The 24,684-nt window shown below is 37.4% G+C and overlaps 2 protein-coding genes across 6 annotated transcripts in view; one reads left to right on the plus strand and one right to left on the minus strand.

Moving 5' to 3' along the window:
- The window catches only part of FBXO36 (F-box protein 36), a 52,474-nt gene extending 32,579 nt beyond the window's left edge, over positions 1-19,895 (plus strand). For 2 of the 3 annotated variants that reach the window (XM_042457481.1, XM_042457480.1), the window contains exons 2-4: positions 8,760-8,868; positions 14,166-14,338; positions 19,478-19,895. In XM_042457481.1, the coding sequence (XP_042313415.1) occupies positions 8,760-8,868; positions 14,166-14,338; positions 19,478-19,669 (474 nt within the window). In that variant the 3' untranslated portion in view covers positions 19,670-19,895. Of the gene's footprint in view, positions 1-1,739; positions 2,008-8,759; positions 8,869-14,165; positions 14,339-19,477 lie in introns of those variants that run through there. The other variant, XM_042457482.1, reaches the window with a different exon arrangement.
- SLC16A14 (solute carrier family 16 member 14) overlaps positions 2,020-24,684 on the minus strand; it is a 51,396-nt gene continuing 28,731 nt past the window's right edge. Inside the window, exons 6-8 of one of the 3 annotated variants that reach the window (XM_042457478.1) lie at positions 9,748-9,788; positions 3,120-3,290; positions 2,020-2,251 (exon numbers count right to left, since the gene is read on the minus strand). In XM_042457478.1, coding sequence (XP_042313412.1) covers positions 3,234-3,290; positions 9,748-9,788 — 98 coding nt within the window. In that variant the 3' untranslated portion in view covers positions 2,020-2,251; positions 3,120-3,233. Of the gene's footprint in view, positions 2,252-3,119; positions 3,291-9,685; positions 9,789-24,684 lie in introns of those variants that run through there. The other 2 variants (XM_042457477.1, XM_042457479.1) reach the window with 2 other exon arrangements.

The following is a 24,684-nucleotide window of genomic DNA, read 5'->3' on the forward strand; positions in this document are numbered from 1 at the left end:
CTGTTTATATGGCAGTGAGATAATGCACATTTTTTGTCTTAAGTTGGAGTATCAGAGCTTCTTTTTGCTCCAGTTTTTAGCCCTGGAACACAGCTTCATTTTGCTTTCCACTAGATTTCATCTTGTTTGGCCTGTGCAGATGACCCCTTAGTTTTTAACCACCATTTACAGAGCACTGAGTGTCCAAACTGAATTCTGGTAATGAGTATTTTACCTAATCTTTTGTTAATTGACTCTTAATGTTAAAATTTTGCAGAACAAACTAAAGTGGCTCATGGAGTGCCAAACAGCCTGTTAAGTTAGTTTCCCCCTCTTAATAGGTCAGTAAAAGTAACTGATTAGACATACTAGAACTACTTGCTATATTTTTTAGTTTTATAATTGTTTTGTTTATCATATTCAGTGTAGATTGTTTCTTTGTTTCTAATTAAATAAATAAAGGTTAATAATAATAATAATAATAATAATAATAATAATAATAATATGAAAACAATCAAATGGCATGCTGACATCTGATATTTAACTGATGGCATTCTACTACTGGAGGTCAACATTCATTTAAGTTGTTTTAACACGGCTTCTAATCCTTCTGTATTCTGTTTAAAAAAGTATATCGAAATAACACTTTTATAAACTTTCTAGATTGCTTAATTCTTCAACACTACAATCAGATGCACTTTTGCTTTGAAATAAGTTCCACAGTGTTAATTAGCATCCATAGAAGTACAACCTTAATTGTCCAAATATATATCTTTAAATCTAAGGATGGTTACCCTTTACTATCACAGTCTCAGGTTGATAAACTTACTCTTGATTTAAATTGTTTACAATGTTTGCCACAGAAGCTTTAAGAACCAAAGAAAATAACAGGCAATAGAATAGGAAATAACAAGCAGGATGCACAGTTAGAAGAGTAAAAAGCATTGGCATTAATTTTATTATTTTGTTTATTTCATTTGTATGCCACTTTTCTCCCAGAAAGGACCCAAGGCAGCTCACAGACAAAAACATTTTAAAAAATTACAATAAAATTTAAAACAGTATAAAATTACATTAAAATATACAAAAGTATGTATACCTCCCAGCAAAGTCATCAACTGCAGACTTTGGCCCTGATTAAAAGTTTTAGACCCTGAAAGTGTGCTCAGTGTTTCTGTATGACAAGGTACAGACCTAATAAACATGATCAAATGACAGTTTAATCCAGGTCAGAGTGATGGCTTATATTTCAGGTCTGTTAGGGGAAATTACTGTGTTATTCAGAAAATAAAATGATAATTATTATGCATGGATGAACCTCACTCTTTATTCAAAGCAGCAATCTGTCCCCTCAAGGACTCACAATAGGTATCTGAAACGTACTCAGGGGCATATCATTTGTAATGTAGTCTGTTTTGTTCTCTTTTACCTTGGGGGAAAAATCTTCCAGGAAATGGAAAAAGCAGACTGAAAATAGACCCAACTGATTCTTCTTACTTACATGGAATTCTAAGCACTAGTTCTCTGGAAGCTATGACTGATCAAATAGTTGGGTGGATGACACAGGGAAGCTGGTACAAATTACTAGGGCCTAGTGCTCCAGAAGAGGTCTTGGGACCCAACGATACTGCAGATGTTTTGTCTTTCTCAGTCCTGTCATTATTTATCAACTGTAAATTTGATTGATTTCAAATTGATCAGTTTCAAAGAAAATAACAAAAATATACAAAATTCTGTATTATAAAATACTAAAGATTTTTAGACACCCGGGCCCCACCCTTTCCGAGAAAGAGCAAGACTTCAGCCTAAGTGAATGAAAGTAAGCTGTGGATAGGAAAAGAATGCAGCATTTCCAGTTAGTGGGAGGAAGAGCAGGCAAGAGAGAAATTTAGCGAGAAGCCATGAGTACAGTGCTAAACCTTTGACAACAGCTGGAAACAGAGATTCAGAAGCAATCATGCCACTTTGGTCACAACTTCCCAGAGGAGGAAGAGCATCATTATCATCATGTATAACTCCATGGTCTGGGTGAGTAGCTCTTTCAGTTCTTCAGAAATTCCTTTGCTTTTCAGAGCAGCTTCCAAACATCCCCAGGCTGGCCTAGACTGGCTGCCACATGATGTGAGAATGGGGGCAGCCTTTCAGTGTGGGTTAAAGAATGAAGTCAGGAAGATGGCCTGGGGAACAGGGTGCTGGTTGTAGTTGGCAGTGACTGTGTTCCCCTCTTCCTTCCCACGAGGGGAACTTGAGAGAATTGAAGTAGACGCAAAATCTGTATAAATAATAACATTGTTTAATTTTGATGCTGGATAGTCAACTCTGAACATATTTTCATGATGAATATTCTAGAATGGCATTATCAGTTTGAAAGGTTTAAAGGTGGAAAGGTGGAAATGCCACTTTTTCCTAGCAGGGCTCCTATAACTGAAACATAACAAGAATTTCTACAAGGTGTACAGAAAGTGGATAAGAAAGCATTTTTCTGTCTCTTAACTCTAGAACTTGTGATCACACAGTAAACCTGAATGGTGACAGATTCAGGACAGTACAATTTCTGCACAACATATATTTAAAATAAAGAATTCATTACTACAAGAAATATTGGCTATCACTGACTTAGGTGGGTTTAAAATAAGAGTAGGTAAACTTTTATCTTTTATTTAAAATCTTTTTATAATATATTTTAGTTACATATTATATGGTTTTACTCTTGTGCTTTAAAGCCTTTTGTGAATAATATTTTTATTTATGTACTATGTTTTTAAAATCTTTAGAAGTCTCTTTGGATCCTATATTAGGAGAAAGGCAGGATATAAATTAAATATATCTTTGTTGTTGTTGTTATTCATGGATGATATGGTTATCAGTGGCCAGTAATCATGATGATTATATTTCTCTCCAGATAGAATGATAGAATTGGAAGAGGTCTAATGGGCCATTGAGTCCAACTCCTTGCTCAGTGCAGGATGTCCAGGGGAAACATCCCCAGCAAGTATCTGTCCATCCTCTTTTTGAAGACATCCAGAAAAAGAAGCCCCATCACCTCTTTAGAGAATTGGTTCAATTGCCAAACCACTAATGTTCAATCAAAATGGATTATCCTGTAACTTCAGACCATGATACCTGGTTCTAACACAGACCTAGAAGAGAGCGGGCCGGCCCACGTCTCTGTGTCAACCCTAGAAGTATTTAAAGAGTGCTGGCATGCCACTCCTCAGTCTTGTCTTCAGCAAGCTGAACATGCCCATCTCCCTTCAAGCTTTCCTCTTGTTCTTTGTACCTCTTATGATTTTTGTTGCCCTTCTCTGAACCTGCATTAAAAATACATAATTTTAATATTAAGAAAAATTCCAGCAGGTGAAGCTTTCACTGTCATTACACATATTGAGGTAAAATTTAACTGTGTATTTTTGGTTTGTTATTGATAAAGGAACAAAAGAGTTTTCAAAAATATAGAATGAAAGAGCAAGCCCCTGAGGGAAAAATCTAAATGTAACTGTAAGGCAAATAAGACTCATTCTCTCAAGTTGTGTAAGCTGAATCTTCTTTTTCCTCCCCCCCCCCCCCCCCCATTTGAGATGTTTGTCAAGTCTTATCTTCCACTTTTTTTGTAATAGGAGGTGACACCCATCCTTCAGAATGAAATTTAAGTCAAAAATGGATATCTCTTCCCTTCTGGTTTTGATTTCTTTAAACAAATAAACAAAAAACTATTTCTGTGTCTTATACTGCCTACAGCAGATGCTAGCAAAATGTGGTTCTAGGGTTGGCGAAATCCCACCCCTTTAATGTTTAAATGCTTTGACTGTGGCACACCACAGCTTAACAAGCAGCTCATCATCAGTCTGCTGTTTCCGGCAGGCCTTTCCTGAATAATTCTCTGGCTATCAAAAGGAAACCTAATTGCTGACCTCTGACTTCAACCACAGTTATTATATTGTTTTTAAGAATGTTTTATGTTTTAAATTCTACATGTTTAATTGTATTTTAAGGGGGTGGGTGGGTTGAGGGATTTGGACTGTATATTTTAATCTTCTAAGCCGCCCCAATTGCATTTTGTAGAGAGACGGGATATAAATAAAAATATTATTATTATTATTATTATTATTATTATTATTATTATTATTAATATTTGCCATCAAGCAAACTTAGACTTATGGCAGCCTCCAATAGCTGTTGTTTTCAACTGCCTTGCTCAGTTATTGCAAAGGCTGTGGCTTCCTTGATTGAATCAATCCACTTGTGGTGCAGTCTTCTTTTTCTTTTCTTTTTCTATTGCCTTCCACTTTCCTGAGCATTATTGTCTTTTCCAGTGAGATATGTCGTCTCATGTTATGTTCAAAGCATCACAGCCTCAGTTTAGTCATCCTGGCTTCTAGCAAGAGTCCAGAGCTGCTTTCTTTTCGGATCCATTAATTTGTCTTTCTAGCAGTCCATCACATCCACAGAAATTTTCTCCAGTGCCATATGCACGTCATTTAATGCTGGTTCACTGACACAAATTATATTACAAATTACCTTAAATTGATGCTGCTGTTAAGACTTTATAATTTATTTTTCTGAAAGAATATAAGTAGCTTAATAGTACTGTTACTGAAATCTCATAACTTGGGCATGGCACAGTAACTTCCAAAGCAAAGTGTGCCCATGGTAACAGGAATTATATATTTTTTAAAAATGAAGTAAAAGGAGATCACTTCAAAGATGGAATAATATGTGGGTGGAACACAGCAACTATGCCCTAATATGCTGTGAAGTAGTGTGTTGCTGCTCAATAAATGGATCATGACCTAAATTGTAGTACCTCTACAGTTTCCTCACTTCTTGGAGGAAAGAAGTGACGCCTGCCTGCCTGCCTGCCTGCCTGCTGGGGGAGAAAAGCATAGGCATAATTGTACAGTTAACTGATGTTGTTTGTCAGCAATGCTCAGTTTTTTTACCCTTGAGACTCCCTTTTACAACCTTATGCAGACCCCCCCACCCCCCACTCACTGCACCATTTGAGAACCACTGTTCCCCACGTCGATGCATGGGGAAAAAGGGGGTGGTATAGGAAATACATTACTATTATTGTTAGGTGGCTGACAGAAGACCCTCCCTCCAGTCCATCCAGGCCTCAAAGGGAGAGAATAACCATTGGACCTCATCCCCTTTCCCACCACCATTCCCTTCTTTTGTGTCGTGTCTTTTAGATTGTAAGCCTGAGGGCAGGGAACCGTCTAATTGAAAATAATAATTATAAGATGCTCTGATAGTCTTTAGGGCTGATGGGCAGGGTATAAATACCATAAATAAATCAATAAATAATGTGCTAGTTTCTTTCTGACCATTTATTTCTGCTGAGATGAATTTATAGCCACTAATTGCTAATGCAAATGACATCTTTTGATTGTTTCTGACACCTCCATTAGGAACATAGAAAACTGCCTTATACTAGCTGAGATCATTGGCTGGTCTAAGCTCTTTATGGTTCATATTGACTGTCAGTGGCCCTCTGGGGTTTCAGGCTGCAGCTTTCCCAGTTCTACCTGGATGTCAGGGATTGAATTTGGGACTCTCTGCTTGTAAAGCATGCCGTGGAAGTAAACTTTTCCGTATGGATAACCCGTGCTGGGATTTAACTTCATCTAGTTATGCCTGATGTTCACTGAGTTATATAATCTTTGTATAATGGTAGCTAAGTGTAATGTTGGTTTTTGTGCCTTTGTATAAATAAAAAAATATTATTCTTCATCATTACTGGAACATGTGACTCATTTGTAAACACATCCTTCTTTTCTACATGTATCTACAGATTATAACATTTACAAATAAATCGTATAACAGGAAACTTCAATACTAAAAATAGTTGTTTTAGTATGCATTGTTCTGAAACACTTTCTCTATTCAGAATGAGATGTGTTTCAAGCTATTTGTAGTTTTTTGACTACATAGTCAACTTTAATTGGAACCAACCAATAGGGCAGTACCCACTGTATTATCTACTCAGACCATAATTATATTAGCCCCTGATTCATTTTTGATGAAAAACTGTCCTCCTTACTGTAACAACTGCATTTAAGCCAAGTTTAGTGATCACAGAGTAGGGTAGAGAGATTTCCCAATCCCAATCTTTGCACTTGCAGTTCCTCCTTTTACCAAAAAACTATACTGCCACTTATCAGCATCATGTTCAATTTCCACAGAGGGAAGAGAAGTGAGAGGAATTGGAACATGTATGCTGTTGAAACAAAACCTGCTCTAGAGTGGCAACTTCTTACCAAATGGCAGATGAAATGGGCACACAACCATCTCCAGTCCACACACTGCAATTCCCATGTGGCCTTACAAGAATTTGCAATTTTTATATTTTTATGATTTTAATTGTACAGTTTTAACTTATATTTATATATGTTCACCGCCTTGGGTCCCATTTTGGGAGAAAGGCGGGATAAAAATAAAATAAATAAATAAATAAATATGCTGAAACATTTAATGCAAGTTTAGGACTCTTGAATCTGGTTCTTAGAAGGTTTGATAAAATTAGAATCTAATTAGAGACTTCATCAGAAAAGAATTCTGCCACAAGGAAATTGCTAGTTTTTAAAGTAACATTAGATTTCTTTCTGTTTTATTTTCCTTGCAGCAGAGTAAAATACGTGCTAGATTTTGACACGATGAATGTTAGGACAGAAACAAATCCTATCTTTTGATTTGTATTCATAGTATCTCTGTTGGAAAATTGGATATGGTCCTAAACCAGTGTCTGTCATCAGTAATGGACTGGATGAAGGCAAACAAGTTGAAACTTGATCCAGACAAAACAGAGATGCTCCTGGTCAGTCAGAAGGCAAATCAGGGAATAGGGATTCAGCCTGTGTTAGATGGGGTCACACTCGCCCTGAAGATGCAGATTCTCAGTTTGAGGGTACTCCTGGACTCAGCTTTGTACCTGGAGGCTCAGGTTTCAGCAGTGGCCAGGAGTGCTTTTTCACATTTGAAAATTGTGCACCAACTGCACCTGTTCCTTGAGACGCAGGATTTGGCCTCAGTGGTACATATCTTGGTTACAATCCATTTATACTACTGTAATGTGCTCTGCTTAGGGCTGCGTTTGAAGAGTGTTTGGAAACTTCAGCTGATCCAAAGAGCTGCAGTCAGGCTGATAACAGGGGCAGGTCATAGAGATCACACAACGCCCCTGTTGAAACAGCTCCACTGGCCACCAGTTTGTTTCCAGGCACAATTCAAAGTGCTGGTTATGACCTATAAAGTCCTATATGGTCCAGGCTATGTGGCAGAACGTATCTCCCTGTATGAGCCGACCCAGGCTCTGAGATCCTTTGGAGAGGCCCTTCTCTCTGTCCCGCCACCATCACAAACATGGTTGGTGAGGAAGCGAGAGAGGGCCTTTTCTGTGGCTGCCCCTGGAACTCTCTTCCCAGGGAGGCCAGAATAGCCCCTTCCTTGTTGGCCTTCCACTGACAGCTAAGACCTTTCTCTTCAGACAGTCATTCAAAACAGAACGTTTTTAAAGAACGGGTTGGAGTGTTTTATTGTTTTAATGTGTTCTGAACATTTTTATCTTTTTAAACTATTTGATATTTTAACATGCAAATTCATTTAATTATTGTAGTAATTTAATTCTGTTTTAATGTAGTATATTTGAATGCTTTTAATTGAACTGTTTTTTAATATTGTAAGCCACCTGTGGTCCCAGTGTTGGGAGAAGTGTGAGATGTGGGATGATGATCATGATGATGATGATGATATTCAATTGCTTGTATATACAGTATACATACCTAAGGACTAGGTCTTCTGGAGGGTTGCACCTGTCTTCCACAAGTGGAAGCAATACATTATGTGGAAACACATAAGAGGGCTTAGAATGCCCTCTCCTTTGAGGCTCAATTGACTTTGACATTGACTTTATTTTGGCATCCAGCTAAAATGCAGCTCTGTTTTAAACTGCTGTCTTGAATGAATCCTGATTGGAAATCTAGGTCAGCATATAAATATTGTTATCATAATTACCATAATTCAACAATGTATGCAAATTGCTTGCTTAAATAAGATACCTGTATCCCAAGCTGATAACAGAATAAAATGCATCCTATGGGCCAATGAGTTAAATGGAGCTCCAGAACTAGAACTGCACATTAAATCAAATGCAGATGTGTATTCCCATTCAGTCTTCTGTGACACATGTGTGTGTGTGTGTGTGTGTGTGTGTGTGTGTGTGTTTTGGGGGGGGGCTGCTCCATATGTCTCCAAGAATGGGATGAGCATACTATAGACTTGTAGGATTTACTGTATCTTGTTTTTTCGCTAGAACCACGAGATCTACCAATTGAAGCCTGGTACAAAAGATATATACAGTAGTTAGATTTAGATTGTAGGAGCAGAATTGAACTGAGCTAAGAGTCTTTTCATGCAAAGATCTATTCCTGGTTACTCTAAGCTTCATTTCTGCAGAATATTATATTGTCTTGTTAAAAATTGGAAGTAGATCCCATTTATTTTCTGCACCTACCACCAAGAATTTTATTTCTATGGTGTGGCTAATACATTGAGTAATGTCATGTATGTTTACTTTGAAGTAAATCCCAGCATCCAAATGGCTGCTGTAGTGGTCCAGTGTGACTTCTTTCAAAATAAGCATGGCTAGGCTTTCAGGCTTTGGATCTTAAAATATTTGTTACTAAATTAAAAAGTGCAAAGCCAAGCATAAATAACCTCTAAATTCTGAATTATTTTGAATACATTATCCTTTAATACTTGCCATTATTTTTCATTTATAGGTAATTTTCAGGTGGTGGAAAATATCACTTCGAAGTGAATATCGTGAAGCAAGACCTGGAGAACTTAGAGAATCTCATGAAGACTTCCTTGATGACCCCTCTCTCCAAAGTAAGATACAGGAAAGGTGATTTTAACATGAAGAATATGCCAATCATCTGTGTATGTAAGCATCGTTGATAGATTATAATGGAACAGTGCCCATTATTTCCAGATAAAAGGTGGTCTAATTTCCCTTCTTTGGCCAATAAATAAATAAATACATATTTTTTTTGAATTTTCAGGATATCAAAAGAAATGTCCATTATTTTGAAAGGGGGAAAATTCCAGATACCCCCTTCCACATAACAGATTTATATTCAGTCTTTGAAACACAGAGAGATTTTGATTAAAATTGATTTAAAATAACATTTTTTTGGGGGGGTATATCTGAAAATTTCAAAATAGTCTCATATTCTTAACGGAAGCTGAAAAGTTCAATATGTTAACTTATTTATTGAAATCTGCTGAAGGATGATAGTAGTCTGAAATGGAAATTGAGATTTGACTCTCTCTCATGTAAGAATTGGAAAGTTTGTATTTTCCATTTAGATGAAGCTGTAAGTGTGCCAAATTTAATTCTTTTTATCTGTATGGAAAAATATTTAAAATTTGTATAAATGATCATGCATGGAAATACTAGGTATTTGTAGGATATTTTTCTTGGGAGGCTTAGAAGACATACCAATCAGGAATCAAAGCAAGAAAATGAATTGCCACTTTCAAACCAAAACAGAATAATAGCTTGACGGCACCCAGACTAAGTGCAGTGCCACCTGGAGACTGATATGTAGCACTATCCATAGAAAGATTATCAAGAAGAGAATATATGTGTCATGGAAGATTGATGTTTATTATTATTTACTTAATGTATTTATGAACAGCCTCTCAGGTCTGTGCCTCTACAAACTGAAATCTGTGCCTTTACAAACTTTATAAACTGAAGTTTACCTGTCTTGAATTCCATTGAGGAGAAAGGCGGGATATAAATCCTGGAAATAAATAAAAGAAACAAAAGAAAAATACATAAATACTCTATACACCTTAAATTAGTATATATTGCTATGAGACAATGCTTTGGCATTTTAGATTCAAACAATTGCATAAAGGTTCTAATAAATAAAAACAGAATCACATAAATCCAGCCGTACAAAAGCATTCTTAAGGGAAAGATACCCTGCAAGAGATAGATTGTAATGTCTGTTTCAATCCTGTACTAAGCATAATATGTATTCATTGGGCTACTCCCACAATGGCCTGGTATACGCTTACCAAATTGTCTTAATAAAAGACATAAGAGCATGACCACTAAAGCTGATCTTAAAGTATGGGCAAAGTTCCACAAGGAACAATGGCAGTATAACCTGCTCTTAAACCATTAGTTTACATGGAAATCAGCTGAGGTTGAGGCTACCATCCTCTCCAACACCTTGTCCAAAAAGCAAGGCCTGGATGAAATTTGTCCAAATTCTAGAAAAGTAATAATAGGGGGGGGGGGTTGTGGGCAAAGAGAATTACACCTTGCACCAAAGAGTCATTATTTAACTCTGAAGTCAAAGTCCTCTCCCATCCTGGTTCTTCTCAGTACTCATGATGGGCAAATAGTCATCCAGTAGATAGTCAAACTCCCAAGTATTGTGACTGTTTCAACCACAGGGTAAGCTTGAAGATGACCTCTTACTTGTATTTAATCATGCTCAAAGCACACTACTCAATGACTCAGCCATTTTATTCCAGTCAGCTACTCAGTACAGCAAAGATCTGTTGTAGCCCTCTTCCTCTGCAGAGGTTACAGGGATCCTGGAATTTGCTCATATAATCTGTCCATGATAGCAGAGCCATTGCTGGCTACCTACCCACAGGTCTAGTAAGATCACTAGATCCATGGTGTGACGTGTGACATCTGTGGAGCCAGAAATTATTTGATACAGTTCTTTGCTTGTCATGTCAGCCATGAAATTCCAAGTCTTTTTAGTCAAAGCAACTCTGGTATGGTTACTAAAATTCTCTAATACTTCTAAACTCCACCTCCAGGACTTTTTCTGCCAGATTAGGAAGGTAAACTGTTAAGCAGCCAGATAGAGCCTTTCTCAAATTTATAACACAGACAAGGCATTCACAACTGACTTTTCTATAACAAAGTTCCTCAAGAGACAGGCTGGATATCTGTAGTTCATCGCCCCATCACTCAGGATAATTGATGGTAACCAGTCTGGCATCCTGGCTGACTAATCTGCTGTTCATATACAGCAAAGATAGATAGACATCTGCTATCATTTGCAGTAGATCAGCAATGTTTTTTAAAAATTTTCAGTTACTTAAATAGCCACAATTTGTAGATCAATTCCCACATCTATCTAAATTACTCTGAAGTGATAGTATATACAGTAAAATCACTTTTGGCTGATCAAGGCTATGTAACAAAACTGAAGGGGGATTGGAGTCAGCAGTTAAATGAAAAAGAATTCTAGATTCCTGCCTATGAATACTGGTGCAAGACAAAACCCATTAGCTAGTGGGTTGCTCTTATACAACTCTGAGAATGAGCATTCATGTCAAATTCCAAGTTCTCATTCTGTAAATTCAACTAATTTTATCTCTAATTGTTAAGCAATATCAATTGCTAATTGGCTTACTTGCTGTTCACCGCTATGATCTTTGGAATAGCGGTATATAAATAAAACAAATTATTATTATTATTAATTAATGTTTTTCTCTTGCCTCTCCATAGTTGGTTTCCATGTTATAGATTTTATGTGTCTTACAATGCTATGAGGCATTCAGAAATATCCTGTTGTAAAATATGTTCTTTCCTCAAACAAAGATAAAATAAAATAATGTTTGTCAGTAAAACATTATACCCATCATTATCCCACATAGGTGCTTCCAGCTTTTGATAGAATGCTTATAGAATAAACATTTTAAGTAATTAGGAACTTATAATTGCTTTTAAATGTTTGTATTAACATATAAACATCAAACAGAGAAAACCAGCCAAGTTCAATGGCAGTCATATGCTTGCCAATTTATACTTGGTTTCAGGGCACTGTCATGCTATTTAATTTGATTTTGCATTTGATTGTCTGTCTATAAGCCTTGTGAAATGTTATTATTCTCAACACATTACCATTTCATTAACATTCAGGTAGCTGTGTACTCTTTCCCCCCCTGTATGTATATAGTTCAAATTTGAATCATTTGTGTGCTTGTAGGCAAGATAGGTAAGAATTTTTTTAAAACTTAGAGTGTACCCAATAAATCATATAGGTTGTATCTGAGCATCAGAAGAAAAAAATCAATTATTTTTTCATCATCCTAAAACTGATGATACAAACATATTTTATGGAATGTAATCCTGATCTCTGATTGTTGACAGAGTGGGTTTAAAATAGAACACAACTGCTTCTCCTTCAGTGAAATGTTCTGCTGATGAGAAGGGGGCACATCCCCCAAGAGGGCTAAAATATTTCTGTGGGCATAGATCTCCATCAATACAGGGTGTTCGAGGAGCATGTCAGAAATGTTTGAAAGGCAGCTATGGATCTATTCGATTCCAGGTTCATTTGTTTTCATGAGAGGCCCCAGGATTTAGTCTATTAACTACACCAGCCTTCTGCTGACAGATAGAATGGTCTTGGATAGGGCAAGGTATGAAGTGGAGCTCAACAACCTACTGTTTCCAGTGCCAGCCAAAGCCAGTCTTCCTACAAATCAGTCTGACAGCTCTTTTTTCCAGGACACCCTTTATTTCTGTGAAGGCAAAATTAATGACACTAGCTCGAGGAAGCGTAATCAGCAAGAGAGGTCCTGGTATTTCTCTGGGCAAGAAAAAGGCTTTGGAACGGGACTGCTGCCACCCCTGTCCCTTGAATGCTCTGTTCTTGAGACCTACTGATGGCAGAACACTGTGACTAACAAACCCATCTCTACGGAGATTTTTATAAGCATATCAAAGATTTCAACAGCAGACAATCTCAGCAGCAGCAGCAGCAAAATTCTTTGCTTGCAAAAGGACATTTCCATTCCATCCAGTCACCCTGCCAACAGCCATCCAAATAGGATTGTTATTACTACTACCATCACTACCACCACCACCACCTTTATTTATATCCTTCCTTTCCCCAAAAAGTAGGACTCAAGATGGAACCCGTAGTTTATCCTGTGCACCACCATCATAAGGAAATGAGATCCCTCAGGTTCTTTTGTATGGCAAGTCTATGTGCAGACGCAAACCTCTTTGCACCATTCCTCCCTAGCTAATATGAGCTAATAGTACTTTGGAGGTGGTATATTGTCACCTGCTATCCTGCCCAAGGGCAAACCTTTAAATGTCCACACAGACATGAGTCCCATTCTGATCAGTGTGGCATGATCCTTAGTAAGGGTGTTTAAGATTACAGCCTTCAATAGTAAACTGCTGCAAACTATGGAGTATTTCTGTAAACCAGTAGTAGATGATCTAAGGTCCAAATAATTAATAGTCATTAATACAGTCTGACCTTGGTATCTGCAAGAGATCCGTTCTGGACACACACACCCCGCAGATAACAAAAAAAGCAAGACCTGAAGTCCCATTCTCCCTAATGAAGGTGCAGTTTGTATGCAGCTGCTTGCATGTGCCACCATGGAGACAACGGCGGCTTGCCGTGTGCAGATGCTTAAATAGGCTTCCGTCTACTTCCTCAGATGCTGCTAACTTCTTTCTTTCAGTTAGTGTCAAAAGTGCTACACAATGTCTCTACATACTGATTCTACCGACGAACACAGCTATATCTTTGGATTCTCTCACCCTTAATGTTCTTACTAGCTTGAAATTACAGGCGCATATGGATCATTTTAGCCGGTGGAATAAGACCAGAATACATAGCTAATAGGTACAAAACAGTTTTATCCATTTTTAACTACCACAAGCCTTTATGCTAGATTAAATTATAATTTACCATTTTCTTATAAATTTTAGTTAGAATCAATTGCATGAGTAATCAATAGATTTTTTTTTAAGCTGATTCAGCAACTCTCCAGTGGCCCTGCAGCCGTGAACATACAAAGGAATGAACTGGTGTTCTATAATGTTTGAATTGCTAATAATATTTCTTTTCAATGTTTACCATTAATGCCAATAGTTTGATCTTATTGATGTTCAACAGAATGATTAATTTTTCATGCTTGGAAAAAGTAAATAGCTTTAGATGTGTATGTTCCACACTGAATATTTGTAGGCTGCACCATGAATGGTTAAATATGTTTAAGGGTCAGCTTGACTTTTCCTAGTTTTGTAAAACACATTTTAATTAGCAGTACATATAAAAACCCTTTGTGGCACAGAATAAATTTATTTGGTTTTTCTCATATATATTTTTAAATCATAGTTCAAATAGCCATTATTTTTGGAGCAGAGACTCTGGATCATACTTTCAATATGTGTCGTGGCAAATTTGATTTCCTGGTGCGACTTCCTGACCCATTGCTTCTGCGTATCATGTCTTATTTGGAGCTTGAAGATATTGCCCGACTTTCTCAAGTGTCTCGCAGATTTGAAATGGTAATTTTAAATATGTTAGCTTTCAATTCAGTTTCAAAGCAAATAGTTCTGGAAATATGTGTGTGCCTTCAGATAATGTTTGTCTAATGACTGTCAAGTCTCCTAAACCTATGTAGTCATCACACAGGCTCAACTTGTTTTGCTAGGTGTTGTGCACACACATGCCCACATACAGAAAGATATTAGGATTTTGGTGGATCATAAATGTTACAGTCAGGGCCGGCTCTAGGTATTTTGCCACCCTAGGCGAGAAATATTTTGGCACCCCTGTCATCCCTCATAATTATTTTCACCCCTTGATTTCTGGTGTTCCTTTGTTAAAGCTAAACATAACCAGAGCTCTCCAACAGAGAAGGCTAAATATCTCACAACAACATTATCTGCATTTAATTCAGGCTGCTATCACACTGGAGAATCAATGTTGTTTAACACCACTTTAACTCCTTAATGCTAGAGTTATGAAATTTGTAGTTTGCAGTTGCACCAGAGATCTCCAACAGAGAAGGCTAAATATCGCTCCTTTTCTGCCTGTTCTTACCTGGGTGGAAAGCATGCCTCAGGGCACACAGGTGCTGCTGTCACGTCAGAGGAGGAGGAATAGAAAAGGGAGCTTTGCCTTTTCCCCCCTTCACTTTCAAAGCAAAGCCAGGAGCATTGCAGTGGGTGCCCTGGCACTTGCCTGGGGCTGTGCGTGCAGGTGCGCACTCAGACAAGCACTCTTCATTCTCCTCCTGGCTTTGCTGCTCTTTGCTCCTTGCAAGGAGCAAAGAGCAGCAAAGTCAGGAGGAGAGTGAAGGGCGCCCTGGCGTTTGCCTGGGGCTGTGCACACGCACGCTCCAGGCAACCACCCTTCACTCTCCTCCTGAGCAGCAAAGCCAGGAGGAGAGCAAAGGGCGCCCTGGTGCTTGCCTACGGATGTGCGTGTGCGCGCTCCAGGCAAGTGCAGTGCCGCCCCTAAACTTTTTTGCACCCTAGGCAACTGCCTATGTTGCCTATATGGGTGAACAGGCCCTGGTTACAGTGGGCCCTTAGTATCCACAGGGATTTGGTTCCAAGGCCTTCACGTGGATACCAAAATCCGTGGATGTTCAAGTCCCATTAAATACAATGGCATAGTTAAATGGTGTCCATTATATAAAATGGCAAAATCAGAGTTTGCTTTTTGGAATTTATATATTTTTAAAATATTTTCAAGTCATGGATGCTTGAATCCGTGGATATGGAAAAGTGACTGTACTTATATTCAACAATGAATGATCTGGTCTGTTGCTCTTGTTATGTGTCTTCACGTCATTTCTGACATTTGGCAACCCTAAGGCAATGCTATTATGAAATTTTCTTGGCAATATTTGTTCAAAGGGAGTTTGCCTTTGCCTAAGAGAGTGTGACTTCCCCAAAGTCACCCAGTGGATTCCTATTGCCAAGCAAGGGTTTGAACCATGTTCTCCAGAGTTCTAGTCCAAGGCTCATACTGCTACACAATCCTGGTTTACTAGGCTAAAAAAAAATAGTTCATGATAGGGACAGTTTTATTATATTGACCGTATCCAGTAAAGTTCTTTAGTATAGCATTGTGTATCCTATTTTACCCGTGACCCTGTTAGAAACAGACAACCTGTTCTGCACGGCATTATATCTATGTGCCTTGTATTTCCTTCTGTAGTTAATGTTATTGTTGTTGTTGTGTGCCTTCAAGTCTTTTCTGACTTATGGTGACCCTTGGGCCCCTATCATTGGATTTTCTTGGCAATATTTGTTCAGAAGAGGTTTGTCATTGCTTTCCCCTGAGGCTGAGAGCATGTGACCTGGTCAAGACCATTCAGTGGGTTTCATGACCAAACAGAGAATTGAACCCTGATCTCCAGAGTTGCATTCCAACCCAAACCCACTATACCACACTGGCTCTCTTACCCACCTGTACTTGACAGACATTGTTATGACACATTGTTGTTGTTGTTGTTGTTGTTGTTGTTGTTGTTGTTATTGTTAATATTATTTATTATATCGCCATCCCACCAAGAAAGATAATGAGGATTTATTGTATTCCTCACTTAGTTTTCATGTTAAGTGAATTAAGTATTCTGTGGTTTCTTTCATAGTCCTTTCACCAATGATTGCATAGATCTGAGATAAGCAAAATGCCACCAGAGGGAGCTAATACCTCATACAAAATAGAAATTGAAATAAGGGCACACTGTTCTTGCAGTAGCCATACAGTCATATAAAACACTAATACTGTACTGGATTTATGCAGTAATTATTTGGGCTGCAAATACATGACATTTTACTTCTTTCTGTACATGTATTGTTTTAGTTATATTTAATTTGCAAAATGCCAATCAAATCTATAATTTTGTTAAGCAAAAATTACATTTACAGTACATTAGTTATTCAATATACATTCCAATCCCCAAGAAACAGACACCAGGGATTTCTGTAACCACAAGACCATTGCATTAATTTCCCATGCAAGCAAAGTAATGCTCAAAATTGTACAACAAAGATTTTCACCATATATGGAGCAAGAAATGCCAGATGTGCCAGCTGCATTCAGGAAAAGAGAGGCCCTAGGGATCACATTGCAAACATGCATTGGATAATGGAATGCACCAAAGATTTTCAAAAGAAAATTATCCTGTGCTTTATATTATAGCTAGCTAGCTAGCTAGCTAGATAAATAGATAGATAGATTATAACAAAGCCTGTGATTATATGATGAAAAACTTTATCATGAAACTTTGATTGTGCAAATCTATGGATTGCTCTTAAAGAAATGGTTAATGTGTAGTCTTATCCTGATATGTAACCTTTATTCTGGACAAAAGAGGACAGAATATGAAGAAATGGAATGGTTTACAATTGGCCAGGGAGTCAGGAAAGGCTGTATTTTATCAACTTACCTGTTTAACATGTATGCTGAATGTCTCTTATATAAAGCAGGATTAATCTCAGAAGAAGAAAATGTGAAATTTGTGGAAGGAACATCAAGAATTTAAGATATGCAAGTGACACCATACTACTAGCAGAAAATAGCAAAGACTTGGAACAGTTACTGAAGAAAGTTAGGGAATAAAGTGCAAAGGCAAGGTGTACAGCTGAACATTAAGAAAACAAAAATAATGACCACAGATTATTTACATACCTTTAAAGCAGACATTCGAGACATTTAAATAGTTCATGATTTTCTATATTTTGGCTCAGACATTAATCAGAATAGAAACTGTAGTCAAGAAATCAGAAGAAGATTAGGACTTGTAAGGGCAGCTATGAAGAACTAAACAAGATCCTGAAGCATCAAGATATATCAATGAATAATAAAGTTAGGATTGCCCATGCTATTATATTTTCCATTTCTATGTATGGTTGTAAACACTGGACAGTAAAGAAAACTGATGGGAAGAAAATCAACTCATTTGAAATGTGGTGCTGGGGAAGAGTTCTAAAGATACTGTGGACTGCTAAAAGACTAATGGGTCCTAGAGCAAATCAAGGCTGAACTCTCCAAAGAAGCCAGAACGACTGAACAGAGGCTGTCAGACTTTGGCCATATCATGAGAAGACATGACTCACTAGAAAAGGCAATAAAGGCAAGATAGAAGACAGTAAGAAAAGAGGAAGGCTGCATTCTGGATGGATAGGCTCAACAAGATCATCACACACTATAAAACACTGCTAGGTCACTTTAACTGTTCTGACTGCCTCCTGTTGCATTTTGGAGTTTGTAGTTCAGTGAAGCTCAAGAGCTCTCTGGCTAAATATTCTAAATGCCCCTTCCTAAACTACAAGTCCCAGAATACAACAGGAGGCAGCCAGAGCAGTTAAAAGTGACCTAGCTCTGTTTTAGGACTGTAGTGTGATAATCTAGCAAGCCAAGGAAGCCATGGCCATGAGTCTATAAGACTTGAGTGGGACTGTTAATGATAGGGTGACTTGGAGGTCTCTCATTCGTGGGGTTGCCATAAAATGAAGTCGAACAACAGCAACAAACAGTTATATGCTTACTTAGAAGTAAAGCACATTGATTTCAGTTGGGTTGGCTTCCAACTTAGCAAATACAGGATTGACACTGTAGGGAGCAGTTCATCCTGCTTACTAAGGCTGTAACTAAATCCACTATTACTAGGTAGCTGTATTATATTGTAGATGAAAATACACACCTTTAGTGCTATGCCATTTTCAGTTTTCTTTTCTGCAATGAAAGGTAATGATGTTTTCCAAAAAGTGATATCTCATTTTCTTACATTATCAGAATCCAATGTTGATAATTTTAAAGAAAATAAAGCTACATCAGCATTTTAAAGCTGTAATTTTAAATAATCTAGTAAAATCGCTGTTTAAATTTAGCTTCCCATATGATGTTTTTTTTAAAAATTCAAACAAGCATTTAATGATTAATTGTTTGCAGGGAGCCTTATGGTTTGTTAGTGCTATATTTTTAATATTATTGATAAGTTTTAAAATGATTTTACAACTTTTAAAATTTAATGGTATTTTAGTATAACATGTCTAACTGTGTTTTAACATTTGTATCAGGTTTTTAGCTTTTTCTTGTTTTAGCATTTTTGTAAGCTACTGTACTTTGCATCTAAAGCTGGGAGAAAGGCAGGATATAAATTAAATAAAATATATCCATGCCCATTGCTTGAAATTATAATGAAAATTGGTTAATTAATATCTAAGCCTGAAATCCTCTGGTTCCTGGAAAGGCCAGAAGGCCATAGGATGAATCAGCCCTTCCACACCAAGGATAAAGAGAGAGGTCCACCACTGGAGAGAGAAATCAGATATCCCTCTATCCTGATATTGTGGAAATGTCTCCAGCAGGTCTTTTACTAGGTTGGAACTCCAGGTTTGGAATGGAAGCAGTGCTCTTCTAGATCTGCAGTTTTTCGGGGGGGGGGGGAGATCCCAATTCAGCTTCAGATTCTACAGCAGTTTTAGACATCTATACTGTCTTGAACATATTTGTCACTGCAGTGGTGTATATTTTTGTAAATTAAATTATTCACACTCATTCCCAAATCAAATAGCCAGGTAAATACACGGTTCAAATATATGTTTTCCTCCTAATATGAAGAATGGAATTTCATCTGAATAGTATCTAAGGTTTACTAATACCTTTGTTTCCTTTACAAATAGTTATGCAACTCTGACAAACTATGGGAGATGATTGTGCAAAATTTGGCAGGTAAAATTACCCCAGAAATGAGATCACTGGCACAAGAAGCGGGCTGGAAGCAATTCTTCTCCAATAACAAGATTCAACTGCAGCTCCAGTTCCGAAGAAGGAGAGAGAAGAGATCTGATTCATCAGAAAGCCTTTCAGATTAAAGGAATGTTATACCAGTTGGTGCCAACTATTGTGAGGTGCAGATTGGCTTGGATATGAGTGCCTTGTTTTGCTTTCTCAAAAAGGAAATCTGTTCATATGATTTAGATTAACATTAACGTCTTTTGTTTCATTTTTCCATGTATTTTCATTGAGTAAACACTCAGTTTATTACAGTAAATTAATCTTGCTATGTGTTTGTTTATAGTAAATTTGTTTTAAAATCAATCACTTTTATTTCATCTTTTGCTTTCTTGGTTGGGGACTGTTTTTCTGGACAGTTGCTGGCAATTTCCTTTCTATTTTTCTAGGAAGGCCTGCATGTTGTGTTGCTCTAGGAAACTGATGTGGCCGGGAATGGCATTAGTGGTTCCTACAAAAAATGTATACACTATGAAAAACTACGGATTGCTCTTTTTAAAAAATGGGTGTTCCACAACATTTTATTGTCCCAATGCATAACCTGTACTCAGGACAAGAGACTACTGTTAGGACTCAGAAACAGATTGGGTTTCAATTGACAAAGCTGCATTTTATCACTCTATATGTTTAACTTGTATGCCGAATGTATCATTCATAAGACTTGGAGGAAGGAAGTGTGAAAATTGGAGGAAGGAACATCAACAGTTTAAGATATGCAGATAACCCCATATTATTAACAGAAAGTTGCAAACTTGGAATGATTACTGAAGAAAGTCAAGGAGCCTTATCTCACAAGAAAACTAAGTGCAAATGGCATCAGAGAGAAGCGGCTTTCTTCATGCCTTACCTCATGACTTCATAACAATACAGTTCTCTTCCAACAGGAGACAGTTGTAAAAGCACTTCTTTTTTCTAGCTGGGAAAAGACCATTTTACAGCCATCTGCTGCAGCAAGAGAACTGAAACAGTACATCATCAAGTGGTAAGGCAAAGAGAAAGCCGCTACTCTCCAGCATTGTTTCTGCTTTGTTTTTTTATGTGATAAGGTTCAAGGAAGAAGGTGCAATGGCAGTTTTACAGTTGAACATTAAGAAAGCAAAAATGATGATCACAGATGATTTACAAAAGTAGGCAATGAAGACAGTCCTGTCCCTCCCGATTGGTTAAAAACAAACAAACAAGTATACCCCCAACTACTCTTTACAGAATATTAAAAGAATTCATATTCTCACATTACCTGTAATTAATAGAGAAAAGTTCTGTTTCTACTTTATTTCTGGGATCATTTTAACATCTGCTGATAAGAGGTTTATTATGATATGTGGTTAAGAGACATTCTTGTCTTATGGACACTTGTACATAACCTCAGTGCCATTGAATTTGTCAGTAAACATACTTGCCAACTCAAGCTCATCAGTTCCATGATATATGGCGACCATGTTAAATACCAAAGATTCCCAGCATCCCACATTATTCTTCTATAAATGTATACACATCTGGAATGCAAGACCAAAATAAATGAAACGTGTTTGTGTGTGTGTTCAGATGCCAAACTGAAAATGGACAAGAAAATCCAGCATATGGTCATAAAGAGGAAATGTAATTTTTGTAAGCAAAATTACCATTAGATTAACTTTATAAACTTGATAATGTGTGGTGCCTTGACAGGTCTGATTAGCTACACTATAATGGATCTTTCAGTTGTATAAAAGAAATTAAATTCTGAAAAAATAATCCCAATGCCTATAAACAAATATTTAAGTACAGTCCATCTGCCTTGGTCCAGGCCTTGGAGGCAGAGAGGAACTGCTGGACCTCTTACCCTTTCCCTCCACCACTCCCTTCTCCTTCTGTGTCATGTCTTTTTAGATTGTAAGTCCGAGGGCAGGGAACCGTCTAACTAAAAAGATTGTATGTACAGCGCTGTGTAAATTTACAGCGCTTCATAAATAAAGGTTAATAATAATAATAATAATGGCAGATTCTGTGGAATAGCCCTATTTCTTCCCTAACCAAGAATCATACATTTGCACAAATGGCTAGGCTAGACAAATGTCTGCATTAACCCTGACTATAGCTGTCAAATTGTCAGTAATTACTAATTACATTTGCCAAGGACATGCAAGTAAATTTTCCTAGCTTTGCATGGGGTACTTGGTGTTGTAGTTTCAAAATAATTACCTGCATGGCAGGGGGTTGGACTGGATGGCCCTTGTGGTCTCTTCCAACTCTAGGATTCTATGATTCTATGACCTTTTTGAAATTGAGGCGTTCCTAAAAACAAATATAATTATGTTTGTTTGATTGATTGTTTCAGTGCCTGTTTTTAATTTTTATTATCAAAATACCCATAGTTATTATTTAGCTTAGCATGGTATTTAGTAAATTTGCTCTTGATATCTAAACTTCTATAAAATGTGCTATATGGAATTTAGACCTTACAGTTACATTTGCAAAGAGCTGATTAACTTTTTTTTTAATGTTCAGGTTTTCCTATGTCATTTTATGGTCTATATTTAGATTAAACTAAATCATGCCTTCTAGTTTCTTGTAGAAACAATTGGATATTCGGTATTATTATTTTTTTAAAAAATCTCATCTGTAATTCTTTTAAAAATAGAAAATAAAAGTTCCTAATTATTTTGTAAATAATTCAGAAATAAGTTCCGTGTTTACTGAGGTGCTTTTCTAATTCTTAAAGCTTTATGTTTAACTTTACAGTCAGCCCATGCCATACTCGTATTTCCTTTACAAAGCCGCAGTGTAATTAAATGAATGGTGCATGCACCTGTTTTTTCCGTTACGCGAGGGGGGGTCTAGAATGGATCCCCCACGCAAGGGGAGGGCTGACTGTATTTTAATTTGGACTTTGCTAGTGCTAGACTTCTGATTATTAATATTGTCTGCATAAAAACCATTCTATTTATGTGAGGCCACTGCCTCATTACAGAATTAATGCAGTTTGACACTGCTTTAACTGTCATGGCTCTGTCCTATGGAATCCAAGGGTTTGTAGTTTGTTGTGGCACTAGAGCTGTCTGACAGAGAAGGCTAAACATCACACATAACTACAGAGCACAGAATTCTGTAGCATTGAGCCATGGCAGTTAAAGCAGTGTCAAACTGCATTAATTCTGCAGTGTAGCTGCAGCCTTAATGAAAGCATGTAAGATAGTAAACATTATCTTTGGGAATAGGTTCATTTAGCTTCTAGTGCCAACAGAGCCCAACCTTGGAAAATGTAGAGCATATTTAGGGGCCAAAATACCAACAAGTCAAATATTTGTGAAGCAACCATTGACACTGCTGCAGTCACAGCATTTCTTAAACTCATTGCTAATCTGCATGATCCTCTTCCACCAAAGCCCAGCAATAAGTCCTGCCTGAACCTGCTGTGACTGTTAGAGTTAGTTCCAGAAGCATCTGTGGTTCTTGCATGACTAAGGAACAGTGTGATTTCTATTCCTAGGTATGCCTGAGATTTGCTGGTGTTTGGCTGTTAGTGCCATAGTGATAAAAAGAGAGTTACAGAAACACATTTTTATCCATACCACTGCTTTAAGCAGTTTTTTGTTCTTATTTCTAATGCAAATTATCCTGAGTTTCCACATATGAGTGGTATCATTTGTGGAATGCTCTCCTCTTCGAAAGCCAGTTGGTGCCAAAACTGGCTTCACTCCAACCCCTTTCCTTTGTGACCAAATTGATTTAATAAACTTAATAATAATAAACTTTTATTTATATCCCGCCTACTCTGATTACGATTGAGGCGGCTTTCATCCAAATCTGTATATATGCATGATTTTAAATTTGTTTTAACTTGTTAAATTGTTCTTATGCTTTTATTCTGTTTAAATAATATTTTCAAATTTCAAATTGTTTTAATTTGTATGGTTTCTTGAAATCATGTGATATAGCATGGCATACCAACACCTTTCTGTGCCTATCCAGAATCATGGCCAATTACCATTTTCACTAGCAGCTCAGATTGTAAATTATTCTAGCCTTTCCCTATTTTTTATTGCAGTTGGAAAATTGATGATATCAATAATAATAATAATAATAATAATTTTTTTATTTGTATACCGCTTTTCCATCTGATCAAAGTGGTTCACAATACCATACAGTACAATACAAAACAGTACAATAATCAAGCAATACAATATATCAACAGTTACATCAGCAATATTACACAGTTCAATAAAAGTCTCATAGCAAATACAAATCAATTTAAAAACAATCGGTTGTGGTTGGATATCCGGATCTTAATTAGGGTATTCTATCTCTAAAGAGAGTCAGGGAGGTATGCTATCTGAAAAAGATGCGTTTTCAAAGCCTTCTTGAAGGCTTCCAGCGTGGAACACAGCCGGATCTTTTCAGGGAGAGCATTCCAATGAGTAGAAGCTGTCGCCGTGTAAGCTCTCTGATAAGTTTTTATTAATTTTACCCTTGGGTATTCAAGTAAATATGTCTCAGATGTTCTGAGGGTGCGAGGGGGGATTATGTAGGGAGAGGCGCTCCCTCAAGTAACTCGGGCCCAAGCCATATAGGGCTTTAAAGGTAACGACCAACACTTTGTATTGCGCCCGGAAGCTAATAGGCAGCCAGTGGAGAGATTTTAATATAGGTGTTATATGGTCCGATCTTCAGGTACCCGTGACCAATCTGGCTGCAGCATTCTGAACTAACTGAAACTTCCGAATCTGGTACAAAGGTAGCCCCATGTAGAGCGCATTACAGAAATCCAAACGAGAGGTTACCAGTGCATGTACTACAGTTTCAAGGTCCTTTCGATCCAGACAGGGACGCAGTTGGCGTATCAGCCGAAGCTGGTACCAAGCATTCCTGGCCATTGCATCTACTTGAGATGATAATTGTAGAGATGAGTCCAGGAGTACTCCCAAACTGTGAACTTTATCCTTTAGGGGGAGCTTAACCCCATCAAAGACAGGGTGACAAATTTCCCAATCTGGATTTGGGGTGCCTATCATGAGTACCTCTGTTTTCTCTGGATTCAGCTTGAGTTTGTTTTTCCTCATCCAGCCCATTACTGACTCCAGACAGGGGTCCAGAGGGGAGGTGCCGTCCTTAGTCA

This window comes from Sceloporus undulatus, chromosome 3, assembly GCF_019175285.1.
Source record: "Sceloporus undulatus isolate JIND9_A2432 ecotype Alabama chromosome 3, SceUnd_v1.1, whole genome shotgun sequence".
Lineage (NCBI taxonomy): Eukaryota > Metazoa > Chordata > Lepidosauria > Squamata > Phrynosomatidae > Sceloporus > Sceloporus undulatus.